The 21922-nt window shown below is 42.5% G+C and overlaps 1 protein-coding gene across 1 annotated transcript; it reads left to right on the forward strand.

The window, feature by feature from the left end:
- Nucleotides 1-7393: 7393 nt before the first annotated feature.
- Nucleotides 7394-11396, forward strand: LOC148115904 (vomeronasal type-2 receptor 26-like). The gene is made up of 3 exons (XM_087884486.1): nt 7394-7616; nt 8812-8938; nt 10160-11396. Exons 1-3 carry the CDS (start codon nt 7440-7442, stop codon nt 11068-11070), a joined length of 1215 nt encoding a protein of 404 aa, XP_087740612.1. The 5' UTR covers nt 7394-7439; the 3' UTR covers nt 11071-11396.
- Nucleotides 11397-21922: the final 10526 nt, after the last annotated feature.

Raw genomic sequence — 21922 nt, forward strand, 5'->3', positions numbered from 1 at the left:
CAAAATATTTTAACTTTCACTTTTTAATGGCTTTGATGATTTTCCTTGGCTTTCCCAGGTGGCTTATCACCTCCTCATTTGTGATTTTTGTTAACCCAGTTTATACGTAACAGCCATCTGTAAATCCACATTTCAAATGCTTCTCATTTCTTCAACTTAAACATTTCTTAAACATTTCTTAAACATCCTATCTAGATCCGTTCCAGTCGGGTTTCAGGCCTGGACACAACACGGAAACGGCATTGGTCGCGTTGGTTGATGATCTCTGGAGGGCTCGGGACAGGGGTTGTTCCTCTGTTCTGGTCCTGTTAGACCTCTCAGCGGCTGTTGATACCATCGACCATGGTATCATGCTGCACCGGTTGGAAGAGTTGGGGATGGGGGGCACCGTATTACGGTGGTTCTCCTCCTTTCTCTCCGACCGGTCGCAGTTCGTGTTGGCAGGGGGGCAGAGGTCGACCTCAAGGCCTCTTATATGTGGAGTGCCTCAGGGGTCGGTCCTCTCGCCCCTCCTGTTCAACATTTATGTGAAGCCGCTGGGCGAGATCATCCGTGGCTTTGGGGTGAGATACCACCAGTACGCTGATGATACCCAGCTGTACATCTCCACCCCAGGCCACCCCAATGATGCCCTTGAAGTGATGTCCCAGTGCCTGGAGGCTGTGCGGATCTGGATGGGGAGGAACAGGCTCAGGCTCAACCCTTCCAAGACTGAGTGGCTGTGGCTCCTGGCATCCCGATATAGTCAGTTGACTCCATCACTGACTATTGGGGGCGAGTCGTTGGCCCCCACAGAGAGGGCTCGCAATCTGGGAGTCCTCCTGGATAGGCAGCTGTCCTTGGAGGAACATCTGACGGCTATAACCAGGGGGACCTTTTGTCAGGTTCGCCTGATCCGCCAGTTGCGGCCCTTTCTTGATCGGGATTCCCTGTGCACAGTCACTCATGCCCTCGTCACCTCTCGCCTTGACTACTGCAACGCTCTCTACATGGGGCTCCCCTTGAGGAGCACCCGGAGGCTCCAACTGGTCCAGAATGCAGCAGCGCGGGTAGTGACGGGAGCACCCTGGCGCTCCCATGTAACACCACTCCTGCGCGAGCTGCACTGGCTCCCAGTGGTCTTCGGGGTGCGCTTCAAGGTGTTGGTTATCACCTTTAAAGCGCTCCATGGCATAGGGCCTAGCTATCTTCGAGACCGCTTGCTGCCACCGACGACCTCCCATCGACCCGTGCGCTCTCACAGAGAGGGCCTCCTCGGGGTGCCATCAGCCAAACAGTGCAGGCTGGTGACCCCCAGGGGGAGGGCCTTCTCTGTGGGGGCACCTACCCTCTGTAATCAATTGCCTCCAGAGATAAGGAGAATCCAAGATCTCGGTGCCTTCCGCCGTGCCCTTAAAACCTTCCTTTTCCAGCAAGCCGGGCTGGCCTAAATTTTTTTAAGTGTTTTTAAGTGTTTTGTTTATTGTTTTTAATTAATGGGGCCATTTTTATATATTTATATTTTAACTGTATTTTAATATTTGTATTTGTTGTTTTTACTTGGCTGTTCACCGCCCTGAGTCCTCAGGGAGAAGGGCGGTATACAAATTCAAAATAAAATAAAATAAAATAAAATAAACTGTCAGAGACCAACTCTCTACTCCATAGAGCAGGATAGTAAAAGCCCCAAATAAAACATAAATCTCCTTTTTCCCCCCCCCCTCCAGATCAGCTACACTTTTATTTCACCGATTCTGAGTGATAAAACTCAGTTACCTTTTTTCTACCGGACCATCCCCAAAGAAGGTGCTCAAAACCTGGCAATTGTTAAACTGCTGCTGTATTTTCGATGGACGTTCATTGGCGTCTTTGCTGCAGACACTGATAATGGAGAACATTTCATTAGGACCTTCGTTCCTGTGCTGGCTCAGAATGGCATCTGTGTTGTTTTTTCACAAATCGTATTATTAAAAGATGATAACTTCAAGCATCTGATTTCTGTTTTCAACCTGTGGGCCCAAATCAATGTATTTGTTTATTACTCAGAGTTTACGTTCATCGAGGGAGCCCTTTTCCTAGAAAACATATTAAAATCCTTGCGAAAGCCTATTGAAGGGAAAGTTTGGATCACAACTGCTTTGTGGGATCTCACCATTGAATTATCATATAATACTCTCTCTTTCAGATACACCCATATCATTTTTTCTTTTCTTATCCAGACCAGCCAAATAACCCAATTTGACAATTTCAAGGATTTCTATCTTTTTATCGAAGCCTTTATGACTAAGAAATTTCACTGTTCATATGGGAAACCTGCCTTGTCTGTGAAAGGCTGGACAAGGTGTACAGAGAAAGAGAACTTGGAGACTCTACCTCAGCAGAAGATTGACAGGATCTTGTCTCTAGATAGCTCCTTAACTTACAATGCCATCCAGATTGTGGCACATGCCTTAAATGTGGTCAATTCACCCCAATCCCAGAGGACAAGGATGGAGAGAAAAGACAAGGTGGAAGTTGAAAACATTCAACCATGGCAGGTATTTCCTTATCGGTTCCATGTATGTTGCTAAGGGCGACATCTAGATGGTGAACATCGTGAAACACTCTTTGAGAAATGTCATATACATTGAGAAAAAAATATCTTTTATGAATCATTTTCTTTCATAAGATCCCTTGTCCTCCTCTTTCTTTCTTTTTTTCCTTCTTTTTTTTTTTGGTTTTAAAAAACAAACTTTATTAGATTTAAAAAAAATAAAATTATATAAAACATTCACAACCTTAAAATACAATCAACAGTATCAACAAACAACAAGTATATATTATGTATATAAGTACAAATATACACAGTGACTTATTTCCTTTTTCCCTTGATGACGGTGTATAATTATTACTTTTAATTTCTTACTAAATTTTGACTTTACCTTCTTTTCCATTGGTTTATTCACTCATACCAACTGTCCCATACCTTAAAATACTGTGAGTCTTCCTTATCTTTCAATTTCAACGTTAATCTATCCATTTCTGCACATGTATAAATTTTTTGAATTATTTGCTGCTCTGTTGGCAATTGATCTGTTTTCCAGAGTTGTGCTAGGGCTAACGTAGCTGCCGTAATTATATGTAATATTAGGTACTTTTTTTCTTTTCTAATGTTTTGTTTAAGATTCCTAACAAAAAAATTTCTGGTTCTATCTCAATATCCTCCGCAATTATTTCTGATATACAAATTTTTATTTTTATCCAATATTTCTTAATTTTTGGGCAAAGCCACCAGACATGATAGAAGGTTCCCTGTGCTTGCTTACATTTCTAACACGTTGGATTAATATTTGCATACATCTTCGCCAATCTCGCAGAGGCTAGATACCATCTGTACCACATCTTGTAGTGGTTCTCTTTATATGCTACCGATTTTGTTATTCTATAGTTGGTTTCCCATACCCTTTCCCATTCTTCCAATTGTATGTTTTTACCAATATTCCTTGCCCAGGCTATCATTTGTCCTTTGACTAGATTTTCTGCTAGGTCGAATTCTAATAAGTATTTGTAAATCTTTGAAATCAAATTTCCATCTTTAGCTCCTAATAATTTATCTAGTCGGTTGGGATTTATTTCGATTCCTCCTTCCTCACTATCTTTATTATACCTAGTTTGTATTTGTAGGTAGGGCCACCAATCTATTTCTATACCTTATTCCCTGAGCTCCTGCCATGTTTTTAATTTTCCAGGGGATCCAATAATTCTTTATATCTTATTAATTTATGGGGGGCTAATGTGTTGGGGTGCATTGCCGCCTCCAATGCAGATATCCAGCCGGAACCTTCATGTAGTGTTTATTTTTAATTTCGAACCAAGTACCAATCAGTGAATTTCTTATTATGTGATTTTTAAAATGTTTATATGTTTTGTTCCCGGCATTCCACAAGAAGGCATGCCACCCCTTTAATAAATCGTGGCCTTCCAATTTTAATAGTCTATAATTATCCAAATTGACCCACTCCTTAATCCATGTTAGACTCGCTGCCTTATAGTATTTTTCCCACGCTGGTAGGCCAAAACCCCCTCTAGTTCTATCATCCTGTAATATATTTAAATTTATTCTTGGTTTTTTTCCCTCCCATACGAATTTTGATGTTATTTTATTCAGATTTGTAAAGAAGTTTTTCTCTAATTTAACCGGGATAGTTTGAAATAAATAGAGGAGCCTCGGGAGTATATTCATCTTTATCGCCCCAATTCTTCCTAGCAATGATAGTTTTAGTTTCCCCCATCTTTCTAAGTCATTTTTAATTTGTTGTACTAACTCTCCTTAATTATTATCTTTTATAGCCACATTCCTAGTTGTCAAATTAATACCTAGATATTTTATCCTCTTAACTGCTTGTAATCCTGATTGTTTTTCTAACTCTTCTATTTGTTTTGCTGTTAAATTTTTAGTTAATATTTTGGTCTTATCTTTATTGACTTTTAAGCCTGCCACTTTACCAAATTTCTCTATTTCTTCTATGAATTTTAATTCTGTTTCTAGTGGAACTTCTTTGAAGAATACAAGGTCGTCAGCGAACGCTTGGACCTTGTACTCTTCTCCTTTAACCTTGAGTCCTTTTATATTTTTATTGAGTCTAATTCTTCTAGGTAAATTTTTTAGAGTTAGAATAAAAAGTAGTGGTGAAAGTGGGCACCCTTGTCGTACTCCTCTACTTATTTCAAAAAAATTTGTTAGTTCCCCATTGACTAAAATCCGTGCTCTCTGTTTTGTATATATGGAAACTATCATCTTTTCGAATTTCTCCCCAAATTTCATATTCTTTATTTGTTGTGTCATGAATCTCCAGTTGACCTGATCAAACGCCTCTTGTGCATCCAGAAAAATCAGGGCTACCTGTTTTTCTGGATGCACCTCATAGTATTCCATTACATTGATCACAGTCCTTATGTTGTTTTTAATTTGTCTTGCTGGCAGGAATCCGTTCTGGTCTGAATGTATTCTATGGTTTACTATTATCTTTAATCTGTTTGCCATCAAGTTCATAAAAATCTTATAATCGGAATTTAGTAAAAAAATCGGCCTATAATTTTTTATCTTTGTTGTATCTGCCCCTTCCTTTGGGATTAGCGAGATATATGCCTCCCTCCAAGAGTATGGCAGCTTTGTGTGTGTGTGTGTGTGTGTATAAAGTGTATTTCTATTGAGAGACCTGGTCTACCCCAACATGGGGGAGGGGGCATTCTGCTTCCTTTTGCCTTTCAGCTCCAATCCAGGATCCCTCAAGCAGTCGCACTCACGACAAACCATTTTATACCAAATTTATATTTTGCGGATAAAGAAATGAAGGGAGACTAGTATAGATCTATTTCAAGCTTTTTAGCATTCGTCAGCTAGCCATAACCTTTCGAACTTGGATTCCTGCATGTTAGGCAGTTGAATTAACCTTCTGAGCCACAAGCTATATATATTAATTATACCAAATTTATATTTTTGCTGATAAAGAAATAAAGGGAGAGTAGCTGAAGAGAGCTAAATAGCTTGAAATAGATCTATACTAGTCTACCTTTTAAAAATATAAATTTGGTATAAAATGGTTTGTCGTGAATGCGGCTGCTTGAGGGCTCCTGGATTGGAGCTGAAAGGCAAAAGGATATACTGGTTGTATCAGCACATTTTAAAATATATGTTATGTTATACATCCTAATTACGGCCATTTTTCTCTTAATCATAAAGTATAGTCCATAGGGAAAAAAAAGAAACTTGATATTATATAACATATGTTATATAACATAGTTATAAGATAATTCTCTATACATTTAGCACTCATATATATATTAATTTGCAGTTATGTACAGTCAAATAATAATATTGCTTGCAATACATATTCTTCTATATAGTTTTATACCTGTATTTGTTTCTCTGTTCCTGACCCTCTTTCATCATTAATTTTCTAACCTTTGCATCTATTATCTAGCCAATAGGCCCCATATTTTAGTAATATGTTGTTTCTCCTTTGTCTTTAATTTCCATCGTTAACTTGTCCATTTTGGCACATTCTAATATTTTCTTTATTACCATTTCCTCTGTTGGTATACCTCCGTTTTTCCAATTTTATGCATACGTAATTCCGTTGCCGCTGTTATTACATGTAACATTACATATTGAATTACTCTTTCTTTTTACATTTGGCCTTTAGCATTGTGAATGGCAAATTATATCTTGCCTATGTTGTCACACACCACTACAATTATTTTACTTCATGTATTTTACTTCATGTGCTTTGAGCTTTTCTTTCTTCAGATTCTAGAATTTGATGCTTGTAGAAAGGGATTTTGGATTATCTTCCAATTTATTATAATATAACAAAACGTTGTACTTAATATTAAAATTATCAGTGTATATTCTTGTAAAATCACCTGAAGAGTGCCAGAATCAATATTCAAGCTTTCCCTCAGAATCAGTATTCAAGCTTTATTCAGATAATGAGCAGATGGAAGAGTCAATTATAAATATTGATATTTGCTTCCCAATTTCCGAAAGCCAATTCATAACACAGGAAATTTACAAGAAGAGATTAGAGAACCATTTGTCTGAAGTAGTGTAGGGCTTCCTGCCTAAGCAGGGGGTTGGACTAGAAGACCTCCAAGGTCCCTTCCAACTTTGTTAAATTATTATTATAATTATTAAATTATTATATTTCCAGGACTGAGTTGTACAAACTGATGCTGTGTCTCCTACAATAAGGAGACATTTTCTGACAGTGTGAACAATCAACCAATGGAACAGCTTGCCTTCAGAATTTGTGGGAACTTCATCATTGGAAGCCTCCAAGAAGAGATTGGACTGCCATTTGTCAGAAATGGTGTAGGGTCTCCTGCTTGGGCAGGCGGTTGGACTAGATGACCTACAAGGTCCCTTCCAACTCTATCTCTCTTGTGGAATCAAAACACAGGACTCAAAATAAATAATCAAGGCTCACTGCATTGTTTGTTATTCAATGTGCACAGGAGAAACTCTCCAAAGAATGTTAAGATAAATCTCTGTAGACAAAACAATGTATCTATAGCTATGCAGGGCATCTCAGGGAGGAGGGGAAAACTCATGGATAAGCAACAGATAATGTAAGCAAATATATTTGTAGGTAATGGATTTCCCTGCTCCTGCCCTTCTGCCATCTACTTATCTTCAAGAGAACTAAGGGGAGAAATAAAACCAGAAAACAAGAAAATATGGGCTAGTTGGGAATGTCAGATGTTGGAAAGAAAACATCCGGAATTGGTACCTGAAGGACAAATCTATGCAGATTGTCCTGAGAAGGAAACGGGCTGCAGCTCAATCAGCCAAATTCCTTCTATCTCTGTACATCAACTTGTTTAGATGATTCCATTTGTGTAAAAACCTCTTTCCTTATATTCTGTAGCTTCACCATTTCCTGAAGAATCCTCAGATCTACAACAACACCATAGAAGGAATGTATTTGGATAGAAATGGAGATTTGATGGCTGACTTTGACATTGTGAGCTGGGTGTTGTTTCCTAATAAGTCGACCACCAGAGTGAAATTTGGGAGTCTAGACAGAGAAGGAACCATTGGAGTCAAATTCAGCATCAACAAGGAAGCCATCACGAGCCCTCAGTGGCTCAATCAGGTAGAGGAAGAGGTGTCCCATCTCTTTACCATGTTTCCCTGAAAATAAGACATTCCCTGATAATAAGTCCAATCAGGTTTTTGAGCGCATGCACTAAAATAAGTCCCCCCCACAAAAAAAATAAGCCCTCCCAAAAAATATTTAAGCACATGCGCAGACAGTCCTCGCCATTTCCTCTAGTTAGGGTTAGGGAGACAGAGCTGGAAATCAGCAAGAGGAGCCCCGTCTTGCTCCACACACCCCAAAATAATAATACCTCCCCAAAAATAAGGCCAAGCGCTGATTTCAGGTTTCAAAAAATATAAGACAGGGTCTTATTTTGGGGAAAACACAGTAGTTTTGTCCATCATCTCAATCAGTGTACCCCACCATCCCAAACTATATATAAGACCGACTGCCTTCAAATTCATGCTTCAGAATTATATTCTTTCATTTATAACCAGCAAAGGAAAAGATGCTTTATGACTTATACAGTAGAAGACTTTGGTCTAGGGACATTGAGTTACACATGTTCATTTGGACATGCATACATTCAAGAATTTGACCTTATTTGGTAGAAGAAAAGTGAAAAACCCATCATGCTGAACAAATCCAGAATTCTAATTTCTCCTCCATATGATCTGTTTTTCCAAAGGTTTCTCTGACAGCCTTCCAGAGACAGTCCTCCAAAATGGAAGCATGTCTGACTATCATGCTTCCAGTTTCAAGAGTAACTTTCTAGAAAATTCTCTGGAGTGGCCACAACAACATGGCCCAGAGGAGAAACAGAATGGTCCACTTCTAGTCCATTTTGCACATACCTCTTTTGTTGGTCCCTGTAAGGTCCTGCCTCTCCAGTCCTCTCAAGAAAGCAGTACTCATGAAACAAAAGCCATTTCAAACGGAAACTTTTATTGGAAGATTCTGATAGCAAGAGATCTAGGCAGGAATTAAGTTTCCCGCTCAAAGCAGTAAAGTGCAGACAGAGCCCCTCCCAAAGCCCAATACATCACGAAGCCAATCTCGAAATGTAAAGATATTATGAGATAATCAGGCTGAGGAGGTGATAAATGCCGGTCTCCAAGGCAATGCTGCTGCTCTTCTCTGGAGACGAGATAAACTATGGGACCTGACAATCCCATTCCAACACTATAATTCATTTCATAACTAATCAGTTTTGCAGATGCTTCTGAATGCAAATTCTGTTCACTTTCAGCCCTTGCCTCACTCCCAGTGTGTGGAGCCTTGTCAACCTGGCTATTTCAAGGTGGTCCAGGAAGGAAAACCAATCTGTTGCTACAATTGTGTCCCTTGTGCAGAAGGCAGCATTTCCACCCAAGAAGGTGGGTGAATGGGAATCAAAACAGCTCTTGGGATAGGAGCAAAGGTTCCTGCAGATCTTTGCTAAGAAGATATTTCTAATTTGGGTATTGGAGTGGGAGGGAGTATTAATTTAACTATCAGAATTAATTTCACCAAGGATATAACAATAATTTGAGCTGGGAGAATTCATTGGAATGAGAGGTTAAGTGTAGAAGAAGCCAAGCAGCTATAACGAAGCATATGTGTCTTTGTGAAGGATCAGTTGAAGTGACATGAAGCAGCCCGTTGTTTCACCATGACAAACAGAATGATCTTGCTTCTACATTATGAAGCTCCACTGAGATAAATTAATCTCCAATGTCAGGGTTCCAAGTAACACCCCCAATGAAAGAAAACTCCGAGGCTTGACTTTCACCAAAATTGCATGTTATTGAAGATGTCATATTGGCACATCTGGGAAAACCCAAATCTGAAAGCTTCCAGGTTTTCCCCACTCAAAGGAAAGTTCAAGTCCCTGCCCAACACCCACAAGTCCATCACATGGCCCAACCTAAACACCATGCTGACTGGAGATGCCTCCCAGTTCTAACCCTCCAGGTGCAGGGCAAGATGTCCTTGACTTTCTGAGAAAGGAATGTTATTATGACTACCAGTATATATCACCCATGCTCCATACAATCCCCCCATCACAGTTTCCCACAGTAGTAAATGTGGCAGGCCTGAAGATGCAACAAAAAAGATGCCTTCCAGGCCTGACAGCCGAGTCACACAGGACCTAGTCAGTAATCTTGCCAAACCCTCCATTCCAGGGTGGACTCGGGATAGACACATTTCTGCCTAACCATTTTCTCCAAAGTATCCAAGGAGTAGGCAACCATGATCTCTGTTTCCTGTGGAGTAGCTATTTGGGGGAATACATTGCTACCAGAGAGGAACCTCTCCTCATTATGGCGATTAGAGAGAAAACCAGACAACTTTATCTGCCCCTTTTTAATCAATAACCATTGGGATTTGGTGGGACAAAATGAAAGCAAAAATAGTTGAACAATATTGTTATTGAATTTCAATTTTATCCTCCAATTAATGGGTAATGGGACAAATCAAACTCCATTTTGGAAAACCAGAATATTCCAACCGTGTCAAATTGGCTAGTCCTAGTCTATTAGAAACCTTCCTACATGATGTAGATCAGGGGTGTGAAACTCAAGGCCCATGGTAAATATTACATTTGTCCTCTATAGATGCAGACCACTGCACCAGATGTCCAGACAATCAGTATCAGAACAAGCATCGAGATCAATGTATCCTCAAAACTGTCACTTTTTTGTCCCATCAAGAGTATTTGGGAATTAGTCTTACTTTCTTTGCCCTATTCCTGATCTTAACCACAGTTTTAGTCTTGGGAATCTTCATTAAATTCCAAGAAACTCCAATTGTCAAAGCCAACAACCGGGACCTCTCCTATATCCTCCTGGTCTCCCTTCTTCTTTGCTTCTTGACTTCCTTTCTCTTCATTGGACGGCCAAGGAGAACCACCTGCCTTCTCCGACAAACAATTTTCAGCATCATCTTCTCAATTGCTGTGTCTACTGTCTTGGCCAAGACAATCATGGTGGTGCTGGCCTTCCTGGCCACAAAGCCAGGAAACAGAGTGAGAGGGTGGCTGGGCAAGAGTCTGACCAACACCATCATCATTTCTTGTTCCAGTGTCCAGGTTGTCATTTGTTTCACCTGGTTAGGAGTCTTTCCTTCATTCCCTGATTCTGACATGTATTCCCAGCCTAGAGAGATTGTTCTGCAGTGCAATGAAGGCTCTGTCACTATGTTTTATGTTGCCCTTGGTTACATGGGTTTTCAGGCTGCCATTTGCTTCATAGTGGCCTTCCTGGCCAGGAATCTACCTGGGTCCTTCAACGAAGCCAAGCTGATCACCTTCAGCATGCTGGTCTTTTGCAGTGTCTGGATCTCCTTTGTGCCTACCTATCTGAGCACCAAAGGGAAATTCATGGTGGCTGTGCAGGTCTTCTCCATCTTGGCTTCCACTGCTGGGCTGCTGGGTTGCATCTTCATCCCTAAGTGTTACATCATTTTGCTGAGGCCAGATCTGAATACAAAGGAACAACTGATGTTCAAAAGTGAAGTAAAAAAGTGATGCTGATGGATGTTCTGGGAGTATAATTCCCACCCAATCAGGAGTGGGTTCTAAAAATTTTTACTGAATCTTAGTCAGTGTATTCTGAAAGTAATTGAATACACTTTCAAGTTTTAAGTAAGATACTAATCCATCTTGGAAAGAGCATGATGTAACCCATAAATTTACCACATGTGGAAAATAATCTCTAATCAATGTTTTCTATTGTTCACTTGTCAAATGTAATAAATGTCTTTCGTTCTTTTATTGGTTTCTTTCTGATGTATCACATGTACCAAATGTTTGTATCATTTCTTTCTGTACCCTATTAAAAGACTTGGACTTTCCCCATTCCATAAATGCTTTTCACTGTAACTGCGATTTGTGTTTTTGGGTAGGGCTGAACCAGTGGTGGGATTCAACATTTTTGACTACCGGTTCTGTGGGTGTGGCTTGTTGGGCGTGGCTTGTTGGGCATGGCAGGGAAAGGATACTGTAAAATCTCCATTCCCTCCCCACTCCAGGGGAAGGTTACTGCAAAATCCCCATTTCCTCCCGATCAGCTGGGACTCAGGAGGCAGAGAATAGATGGGGGCGGGGCCAATCAGAGGTAGTATTTACTGGGTCTCCAAACTACTCAAAATTTCCCCTACTGGATCTCCAGAACCGGTCAGAACCTGCTGAAACCCACCTCTGGGCTGAACAGCTTACTTTTCCAAAAGGAAAAAGTGTTTTTAATCTCTCAGATTCAGAGAAATAAGGCCAAACAATTGGGGAAAATAAAGCTGCAACATAAATGATCATCACTTTTTTTTAATCTAATGGACATTAATTCACTAATAAAATATTTATAATTATTAAGATCTTCCAAACAGGTAGAAGAAAGTATTTTTTTCCCCTATAATCTATCCTGTCTAACAATCAAAACTATAGATCAGAAGTTCATTTCTTTTTATTTGTGGGGTTCTTGGTGCTCCCTATGTGGGCTTGTTTTCTTGAAGATGTTTCATGTCCCAAACTAGGTAAAATAGAATAGAATTCTTTATTGGCCAAGTGTGATTGGACACTCAAGGAATTTGCCTTGGGTGCATAGGCTCTCAGTGTACATAAGGAGAATAAAATACATTCATCAAAAATAAAAAGATCCAACACTTATTCAAGGTTATTAATAAGCTATCAAATTGTACTAGGAAAAAATAAAAACAATATAAATTGAAAGATACAAGCAACATGGTTATAGTAATAAGTGGGAAAAGATAAATACTAGTAAGGAAGAGAATAATAATAGTAATACATTATTTGACAGTGTTTTGGGAATTAGTTGTTAAGCAGAGTGATGGCATCCGGGGGGAGGGAAACATCATCAGGGCTGATAACTATCCTGAGTGACTAACAATGATGATGTCATTAGTTTGGGTCATGAAACATCTGCAAGAAAGCAAGAAATCTCAGAGGGAACCAAGGATCCCTCATTTCAATCCTGAACAACAAATATTCTCTATTGGCATTTTTTTAAATGAAGAAATGTATAAGAGGCTTCGAGTTATCAATTAATGTAGATCATTTCCTTTCTCTAATCAAAGAAGTTAATTTATCCATTTCAGCTATTCTATCAAATTCACCAGCCATTCCCCCATAGTGGGTTGAGTGGGGGGGAGCCTTATCAGCGAAGACTTGAGACTAAGAAACCCCACAATGGAACTAAGAGGCCAGGATTGTGTGGGAGATGGTGGTATGATGTTCCTGCTTGCAAAGAGAAAGGTGACAGGAGAGATTATGTAAGCAAAGCAATGAATTGACCAAGAAACCCTGATTGGCAGGATAGGAAATATTTGATTGAAAGGGGGAAGGATGGCTAAGCACTGAAGATACCTACACATTTTTTTTTTCCAAAATGAAATTGGAAAAGAGAATCTATTGCACAAGAAAGGAAATTTTTGGAAACATTCCAAATCTCTGGATTCAGGGCTGGTATGCAAGGCCCAATAAAACACACTGAGGATGGAGATAATAATAAAATATTTACTTCTGACCAAAAAAACGATGGTCAGGAATATTTTACGCCTCAAGCACAACAGCTCTCAAACCAACAAGTTTTACATTCATTTTTGCAACAAGATACAAAGTAAAAACAAAGCTTTAAATTGTACAGCCTTCAGCCATAAAGTGATAAAGTAGGCATAATTCAGGATTCCCAGAATCCAAGATTCCCAGTCAATGATATGCTTGCCCTGCCTTTAACTCTATTTCTACACTAATTTCATGTAGTTACAAAACAAAAAGGCAACTAAACATCCCATCTACATCAGCTTCAGTCAGTCAGTTAGAATGCAGTTGTCAATTGTCCCATTGGGTTAGACAGCAAAAGAAACTCCTGGGACATTTTTTTTACCAAGAATATACCATATTTTTTGGAGTATAAGACGCTTCGGAGTATAAGAGGCTCCTTAGTTTTTGGGAAGGAAAATAGGAAAAAAAAAATCTGCCTCTGCCTACCAAGTATTCATCTGGCTAGAGTCCTTATCCTGGTCAGCTTTAACACACATTAGTTGGCTGGGGCTGATAAACAGCTGAAAATGAACAGCTGATTGTCAGAGGGAGCTCCATTTAGTAAAGCAGGTGAAGCGCAGAAGCAGTAAGACAAGGCAGTAGCTTTGGCAAAATGGGTTGCCATTTTGGGCTCCGCACCTCGTGTTTTCAGCCTCCAAACGCTCTATTTGAGAGCTGTTCATGGCTGCAGGGATCGTAAAAAGCACATAGCCACCCATCGCTACCCAAAAACATGATGTGCCAAAAATGGGGCATGCTGAAGCCTAAAACGCGATGCACAGAGGCCTAAAACACAATGTGCACAGGAAGCGATCAGTGGCGATGTGTTTTGGCAATCCCCGCAGCCTTGAACGGCTCTCAAACAGAGCGTTTGGTGGCTGAAAATGAGAGCCGTTGTCTGTGGCAATCTCTGCAGCCAGGAAGAGGACGTGCTGAGGCCGAAGGGCGGGGGCCAGCTGGTGGGTGGGGCTACATTCGGAGTATAAGACAAACCCAGATTTTCACCCACTTTTTTGGGGGGAAAAGGTGTGCCTTATACTCCAAAAAATACGGTACATAAATAAATAAAATAGAGGAGATCCTGACTGTTAACTTTCCGTGAGTTTTTGGGAATTAAATGATTCCCAAGATTAAGTCTGTTACCAAGAATAGAAACAAGGCAATGGGAAACTACAATGATCCCCAAATTTTCTTGGTAGCAGAGATTCAATCTTAGCTATGCTGTCATCTCAGTTGATATTTGAAGGGTGACCCACAGGAAATTTGGTGTATTTTTCAGAATTTGAAAAGATCAAAATAGTGTTTACCGTAAAGCAGATGTCAGGATTCCAAATGATGCCCTAATTAAATAATGAGCTTCGAGCCAAAATATTTCCCTCTTCATGCCACCTCTCGGGGCTTTGGCACCCCGAGATGTGGCATGCCGCAAAAAGGGGATTGAGGGGTTTTTTAGGGAAACTTTTTGATAGATTTTGAAGGGATTTTAAGGGGCGGGAGGGTTGTGTGGGTTTGGGGGTTAACCCACAGGGGGAGGGGTCCGGCCCAGCTGTCTGTGGGGCCACGGAGGGTGCGGATTCCGGGGGTAAGCGGGACATCAGAGTCCATTCTGTCAAGGGCTTTTCTATCAATGTGTTGAGTGGGAGGGGCAGATATGGCGGGAGCAGGGGGCCGCATCATGTGGTGGGGGCGCGCACTCGCTATCTTCGAGTGGTAGTGCGCCCCAGTCCCCATAGCCCTTCTCGCACCCCAGGCTGTTCAGACTCTCAGGGCCCAAGCCTTCGGCTGCTGTTGTGCAATGTCAGGTCCGTGGTAAACAAAGCCCCCCTCATTTGTGATCTTATTCAGGAGGAGGAAGCAGACCTGGCAGGTATTACGGAGACCTGGTTGAGCCATGAGGGGGGGGTTCCCCTCGTGAATATGTGCCCACCAGGTTTCCGAGCATTCCATCAGCCGAGAGCTCAGGGCAGGGGCAGGGGGTGGCGGTTATTATAAAGGAAAGTCTTGATCCGAGGGAGACCACTGTTCCACAGATAGCCGGATGTGTGTCCCTTTTTGTGAAGTGGGGTCGTGGAGTACAGATGGGCTTGTTGATCACGTACCTGGCTCCCTGCCGCGTGGCAACGGCCCTGCTTGAGCTGCTCAACGTCATAGTTGAGGTGGCGGTTGATACCCCCAGACTTTTGGTCATGGGGGATTTCAACCTGCCATCTGTCGGCGAAACGTCTGAGGTGGCTCGAGAGTTCATGGCTTCCATGACGGCCATGGACCTTACTCAGTTAATTCATGATCCTACTCACACGGGTGGACACACTCTGGACTTAGTTTTTGTCTCTGGTCAGTGGTCGAGTGGCCTTGATACAGGGGATATAGTCATCGAACCCTTGTCATGGTCTGACCACTCGCTCCTTCGACTGGACTTTCTAACTGCTGCACTCCGCCGCAGGGAGGCGGGACCGATCAGGTGGTTCCGCCCCAGCCGCCTGAGGGACCCTGATAGGTTCCAGATGGAGCTTGGGCCATTTCCTGAGACTCTGGCTCATGACTCAGCTGAGGACCTGGTGGCCACCTGGGATAATGTGGCCGCTGGGGCCTTGGACCGTGTCGTGCCTTTGCGGCCTCTGACCCGGCACCGAACTCACCTAACTCCTTGGTTCTCTGAGGAGCTTAGGGAGATGAAGCACCAGAAAAGATGCCTGGAGAGTAATTGGAGGACCAGCCGCTCCGAATCCGACGGAACACTGGTGAGGTCTCATATTAAGACCTACCTAGTGGCGATAAAAGCGGCGAAATCTAGCTATTTTGCCACTCTTATTGCATCATCAGATAATCGCCCGGCCGCCCTGTTTAGGGTGACCCGCTCCCTCCTCCACCTGGAAGTGCAGGATGACCCCTTGCAGGGCCGAGCTGAGGACTTTGTGCAGTATCTGTATGACAAAGTCGCTCAGATTCGGGAAGGGCTGGCCTCTGACTGGGTATGTCCAGACGGGATGACTGAGGCAGGTCTTGAGAGTGTTATCTGGGAGGAGTTCGATCCTGTGGCTCCCGAGGACATGGACAGGGTCCTGGGACGGCTGAACGCGACCACATGTTTATTGGACCCGTGTCCCTCCTGGTTGGTACTGGCTTCCCGGGAGGTGACACGAGGCTGGCTCCAGAAGATTGTTAATGCTTCTTTGAGTGAGGGGATCCTGCCAGCTGCTTTGAAAGAAGCGGTTGTGAGGCCCCTCCTCAAGAAGCCCTCTCTGGATCCAGCTGTTTTGGCTAACTATCGTCCAGTCTCCAACCTTCGCTTCATTGCGAAGGTTGTTGAGAGTGTGGTAGCGCAACAGCTTCCCTGGTACCTGGATGAAGCTGTCTATCTAGATCCGCTCCAGTCCGGCTTCCGGCCTGGGCACAGCACGGAAACGGCATTGGTCGCGTTGGTGGATGATCTCTGGAGGGCTCAGGATAGGGGTTGCTCCTCTATCCTGGTCCTGTTAGACCTCTCAGCGGCTTTTGATATCATCGACCATGGTATCATGTTGCACCGATTGGCGGGGTTGGGGTGGGGGGCACCATTCTGCGGTGGTTCTCCTCCTACCTCTCTGACCGGTCACAATCTGTGTTGACAGGGGGGCAGCAGTCGACCCTGAGGCACCTTGCTTGTGGGGTGCCACAAGGGTCGGTCCTCTCGCCCCTTCTGTTCAACATTTATGTAAAGCCGCTGGGTGAGATCATCCGTGGCTTTGGGGTGGAGTTCCATTAGTACGCTGATGACAGCCAGCTGTACATCTCCACCCCAGGCCACCCCAACGATGCCCTTGAAGTGATGTCCCAGTGCCTGGAGGCCGTGCGGACCTGGATGGGGAGAAACAGGCTCCGACTCAACCCCTCCAAGACCGAGTGGCTGTGGCTTCCAGCGTCCCGATATAGCCAGCTGACGCCATCGCTGGCTATTGGGGGCGAATCACTCGCCCCCATGGAGAGGGCTCGTAACTTGGGCGTCCTCCTGGATGCACAGCTGTCTTTAGAAGATCATTTGACGGCCGTGGCCAGGGGGGCTTTTTATCAGGTTCGCCTGATACGCCAGTTGTGCCCCTTTCTAGATCTGGACTCCCTACGCACAGTCACTCAGTCACTCGTCACTTCCCGCCTGGACTACTGCAACGCTCTCTACATGGGGCTCCCCCTGGGGTGCACCCGGAGACTCCAGCTGGTCCAGAACGCGGCCGCATGGGGGATTATGGGGGCGATGAGGCGCTCCCATGTGACACCTCTCCTGCGTGAGCTGCACTGGCTCCCGGTGGTCTTCCGGGTGCGCTTCCAGGTGTTCAAAGCGCTCCATGGCTTAGGGCCGGGGTACTTACGAGACCGCCTTCTGCCACCAATAGCCTCCCACCGGCCAGTATGCTCGCACAGAGTGGGCCTCCTCAGGGTGCTGTCCGGCAGACAATGTTGGCTGGTGACCCCCAGGGGGAGAGCCTTCTCTGTGGCGGCGCCCACCCTCTGGAACAACCTCCCCCCAGAGATACGTACAATAACAGACCTCCAGATTTTTCGTCGGGCCCTGAAAACCTATTTATTTCAACTAGCTGGGCTGGCTTGAGTTAAATTTTAAATTGATTTTAAATTGGGTTGTTTTAATTTACAGCCAAAATATTTAATTATTTTAAACTGTTTTTAAATTTTGTATGTTCTGTTTTTTTTACTTTGGCTGTTCACCGCCCTGAGTCCTGTTTGGAGAAGGGCGGTATAGAAATGGAAACAAACAAACAAACAAACAAACAAACAAACAAATAAATAAATAAATAAATAAAAGAAATCCAATTATTTATTAGGAGCTTCATGTCAGCACATCCGAAGTGAAGCCAACTCTGACCCCACGTAATTTACGTTCCAGTTCTGAACTGGTTTTCCCCCTCCCCCCAAGGTGTGTCATCAGTCACATTTTCCATCGAAGCAATTTTGCGGGTTGTAGAGATCATTCCTCTCTGGCCACTGTGGATAACCATGGAGACAGCCTTAACAGAGATATGGCTGGAATGTGCTTTTGTTTTGACTACATGCTGCCTCACCACAGCTACAGAGTTCGTTTTCCCATCCCCCTTGCCAATGGCAACTCAAGAGCAGGCCAGAGATGCTTTCTGAGTTGACAGCAGATTTTTCTTCCATCAGATTCACTGTTGGAGCGAAACTTTTGATGGAGTGGATGAAAGTGAACAAAGATACCTACAGGAAAGAAGGGGAGGGGAGGAAAGAGGAGGGGAGGGGAGGGGAGTGAAGGAAAGGAAAGGAAAGGAAAGGAAAGGAAAGGAAAGGAAAGGAAAGGAAAGGAAAGGAAAGGAAAGGAAAGGAAAGGAAAGGAAAGGAAAGGAAAGGAAAGGAAAGAAGGAAAGGATGAGGTTTTCTTGGAATCTCCTTTCCTGGATGGAACCATTTCTAGGGACAATCAAAATTCATAATTTGCAGGAGATATTTATGGAAGCAAAATATTTAAGACTCAGGGTGAGTCTTAGATTAGATTTTCATTTTGGCAGATAGACTTTTCTTCCTGTTGGATAAGTATGAAAGAACCAGAGATATCTCATATTGAGCATCTCTGTTTGAGGTTATATAGCATGGGAGAAATTTCTTAGAAACTCTTTCACTCTTTTCTCTGACTCTTCCAGGTAGAAAAGGTACATGTTACATGAATGGATGGATGGATGGATGGATGGATGGATGGATGGATGGACAGACGGACGGACATCTGGACATCTATTTGATTTGTATGCATTCAATTCCAGACAGATGCACAGCAGCTCACAATAAAAAAAAAATAAAGTATCCACCCTAAAACATAAAGTTCTGAATAATAAGGAATGCACAGTAAGTCTAAGGCCACATCAGCATCATAATGTTCAAAAGTCCACAGTAAGAAAACAGCAAATTCATCACGTCAAAAGCACAACTTTATAAAATAAACCAGTCACATATAATAGCATAAAAGAAAAACAACTGGAAATCAACCCAGCAGAATGATAGGTGTCCCAAATGCCCACAGAACAATTTGGTTGTGGATGCTTTCTGGGAATCCACTACATTGAGTTACATCGGGACTTTTTCAGTTGGATCCCAGTTCACCCTGCAGGGAGGACTTTGCAAAACTCCTACTTCCCCAGCTAATTATTAGAATGATAGTGATTTCTTTCTTGCCTTCTTGCTAAATGTCAAGGGATTCTTTTTCCCTCTGGAAATTGTCTGAAGGAGGTCAACAGACTCAGCAGCAACACATTCAGCATCAGGAAAGTTAGTGTATAAATTGTCTTGTCACCCTGGAAAGCTGGACTGAGCTTCATGGACACCAGGAGTTCTGCTTCTGCATTGGTCCAGTTTCCATAATTGGGGAAGTTCTCTCTGGACTTCATATTATATTAGAAAAGTCAGTCTTGCAGCAATCTGCTTTCAACGTCTCCAAATGCTTCTGCTCTCCTGATTCTGAGATCAGATGCAAGGCAGGGGATTCCTTCGGCTAACCCAGAAATGAACCCACTGCTTCTGCTTCTGATGGAGCTTTTGTTACCCCAGGCAGCCTGTGGGATGCTCGACACCAAGTGCTTCTTGACTTTGGAAAGGGATGAAAGAGACCCACTCAATCATTACAGGCCAGGAGATCATCTCATCGGTGGGCTCTTCTCTGCAACAAATATAGTAGAACCTGAGCTGCAGAATTTCAGTTTGAGTCCTTCTAAAAAGGATCATCAGTAAGTCTCAGGATGTTGATTGATGTTATGTTACGTTGCCTTTGAGGAAAAATGGAGACAGAGGAAGGCAGTGAGGTTTTATTTTATTTTATTTTTATTTAGTTTGTCAAACATGTACGAGAAAAGTGGTTTAAGTATAGACATGAACACAGGAGATCAGTACAAATAAATGGGGATGGTAGGACAGGGATGGTAGGCATGCTGGTGCACTTAAGGATGCCCCCATACAGACCTCTTAGGAATGGAGTGAGGTCCACGGTAGACAGTTTAAGGTTAAAGGTTTGGGGGTTTGGGGAAGTAACCACAGAGTCAGGTAGTGCATTCCAGGCATTGACCACTCTGTTGCTGAAGTCGTATTTTCTGCAATCGAGTTTGGAGCAGTTTACCTTAAGTTTGTATCTATTGTTTGCCTGTGTATTATTGTGGTTGAAGCTGAAGTAGTCATTGACAGGTAGGACGTTGTAGCAGACAATTTTGTTTACTACGCTTAGGTCAGACCATAGTAGGCATATTTCTAGGTTGTCCAAGCCCAAAATTTCATGCCTGGTGGCATAAGGTATTCTGTTGTGAGTAGAGGAGTGGAGGACTCTTCTCGTGAAATACCTCTGGACTCGCTCAATTGTATTAATGTCCGATATACAGTGTGGATTCCAGGAAGACGAGCTGTATTTGAGAATTGATCGGGCAAAGGTTTTGTATGCCCTAGTTAACAATTCAATGTTAATAAGAAGTTTCGCAAAATTAGGTTAACAACTCTTAATGTCTTTTTGGCAATGCTGTTACAGTGAGATCGTTTGAGATGAATATTCCTAGGTCCTTGACAGAGTGAGGTTAGTTAGTTACTTAGATCGACAGTCACATCTGTATACAAACAGCATGAAATGGAACACATTCAGCAGATGAAACAAAAGCAAGCTTTAATGTGCAGCACCCTTGTCCAACTGATGTCTACCTGGACAACTTGCTTTCATCTTTCAAGGTGATTAGCTTGAGAAGTCATGGTTATGGTCTCAGCATGGCCATCAAAGAAAAGGACAGGAGGCTCTAATTGGTCAGTTCCAATTCAGAGAAAAGGCTGATTTCTTTTCTGAGTCTTTCCTAGAAGATAGCTCTCTATCAGAATCTCCTTTGGATGAGATGGGTGGCACATAAATATATTATTATTATTAGCATCTGGTGTTGCTACAGTAGCCAGGAAACTACAATGCTATTGCAAAGTAGTAGTTTGGCATGCCTCGTAAATCTAATAAATTGAATGAATAAATTTTCCTTTGGATGAGATGGGCGGCACATAAATATATTATTATTATTATTGGTTAATCTTTAGTGAGATTCACAGCCTTTGAGGCTGGTTAATAGCTCAGCAGCTCGAGTCCTAACCAAGGACCTAGGAACTGTTAAGGTATCGTCGGAGGATATAAGCTGTTCCGAGTAAGGTGGTTTTTTGTAGAGTCAAAATGTTCAAGTCCGGCAAATTTAGAATTTCTAAATAGCGGGGTAGCCCTTTGGGTATTGCTCCAAGGGCTCCAATTACAATCGGGACAACACACAATTTCTTTTTCTACAGTCGCTCAACTTCAATTTGCAAATCTCGGTACTTTGTGATTTTTTCTTGCTGCTTATCTTCAATCCGTGCATCACCAGGTATTGCAATGTCAATGAACCATACCTTTTTCTTTTCAACTATTGTTGTTGTTGTTGTTGTTGTTGTTGTTGTTGTTGTTGTTATTATTATTATTATTATTATTATTATTATTATTATTATTATTATTATTATTATTATTATCATCATCATCTGGTGTTGCTACAGTAGCCAGGAAACTACAATGCTATTGCAAAGTAGTAGTTTGGCATGCCTTGTAAATCTAATAAATTGAATGAATAAATTTTCCTTTGGATGAGATGGGCGGCACATAAATATATTATTATTATTATTTGTCAGCTTCTTCTGGAACCACCTGTGCTCCGCCGAACAAACACCACACACACACACTCAAAGGTGAAGCTATCCGGTTTAATCGTAGCTTACATGGTGGTCATATAGTAAGCGCTGAAGTTTTCTGATGAAAAACAAAGTCGGAGACGCCCGATTCCTCCGCTTA

The sequence above is a fragment of the Pantherophis guttatus genome, chromosome 2, assembly GCF_059756535.1.
Source record: "Pantherophis guttatus breed Tessera chromosome 2, ASM5975653v1, whole genome shotgun sequence".
Lineage (NCBI taxonomy): Eukaryota > Metazoa > Chordata > Lepidosauria > Squamata > Colubridae > Pantherophis > Pantherophis guttatus.

Excerpts from the sequence above, each read along its gene's own strand:
- LOC148115904 (XM_087884486.1), top strand. The coding sequence starts at position 7,440 with ATGTATTTGGATAGAAATGGAGATTTGATGGCTGACTTTGACATTGTG. Across the intron at positions 7,617-8,811 it reads GCCCTCAGTGGCTCAATCAG|CCCTTGCCTCACTCCCAGTG; the intron begins GTAGAGGAAGAG and ends GTTCACTTTCAG. Across the intron at positions 8,939-10,159 it reads CAGCATTTCCACCCAAGAAG|ATGCAGACCACTGCACCAGA; the intron begins GTGGGTGAATGG and ends TGTCCTCTATAG.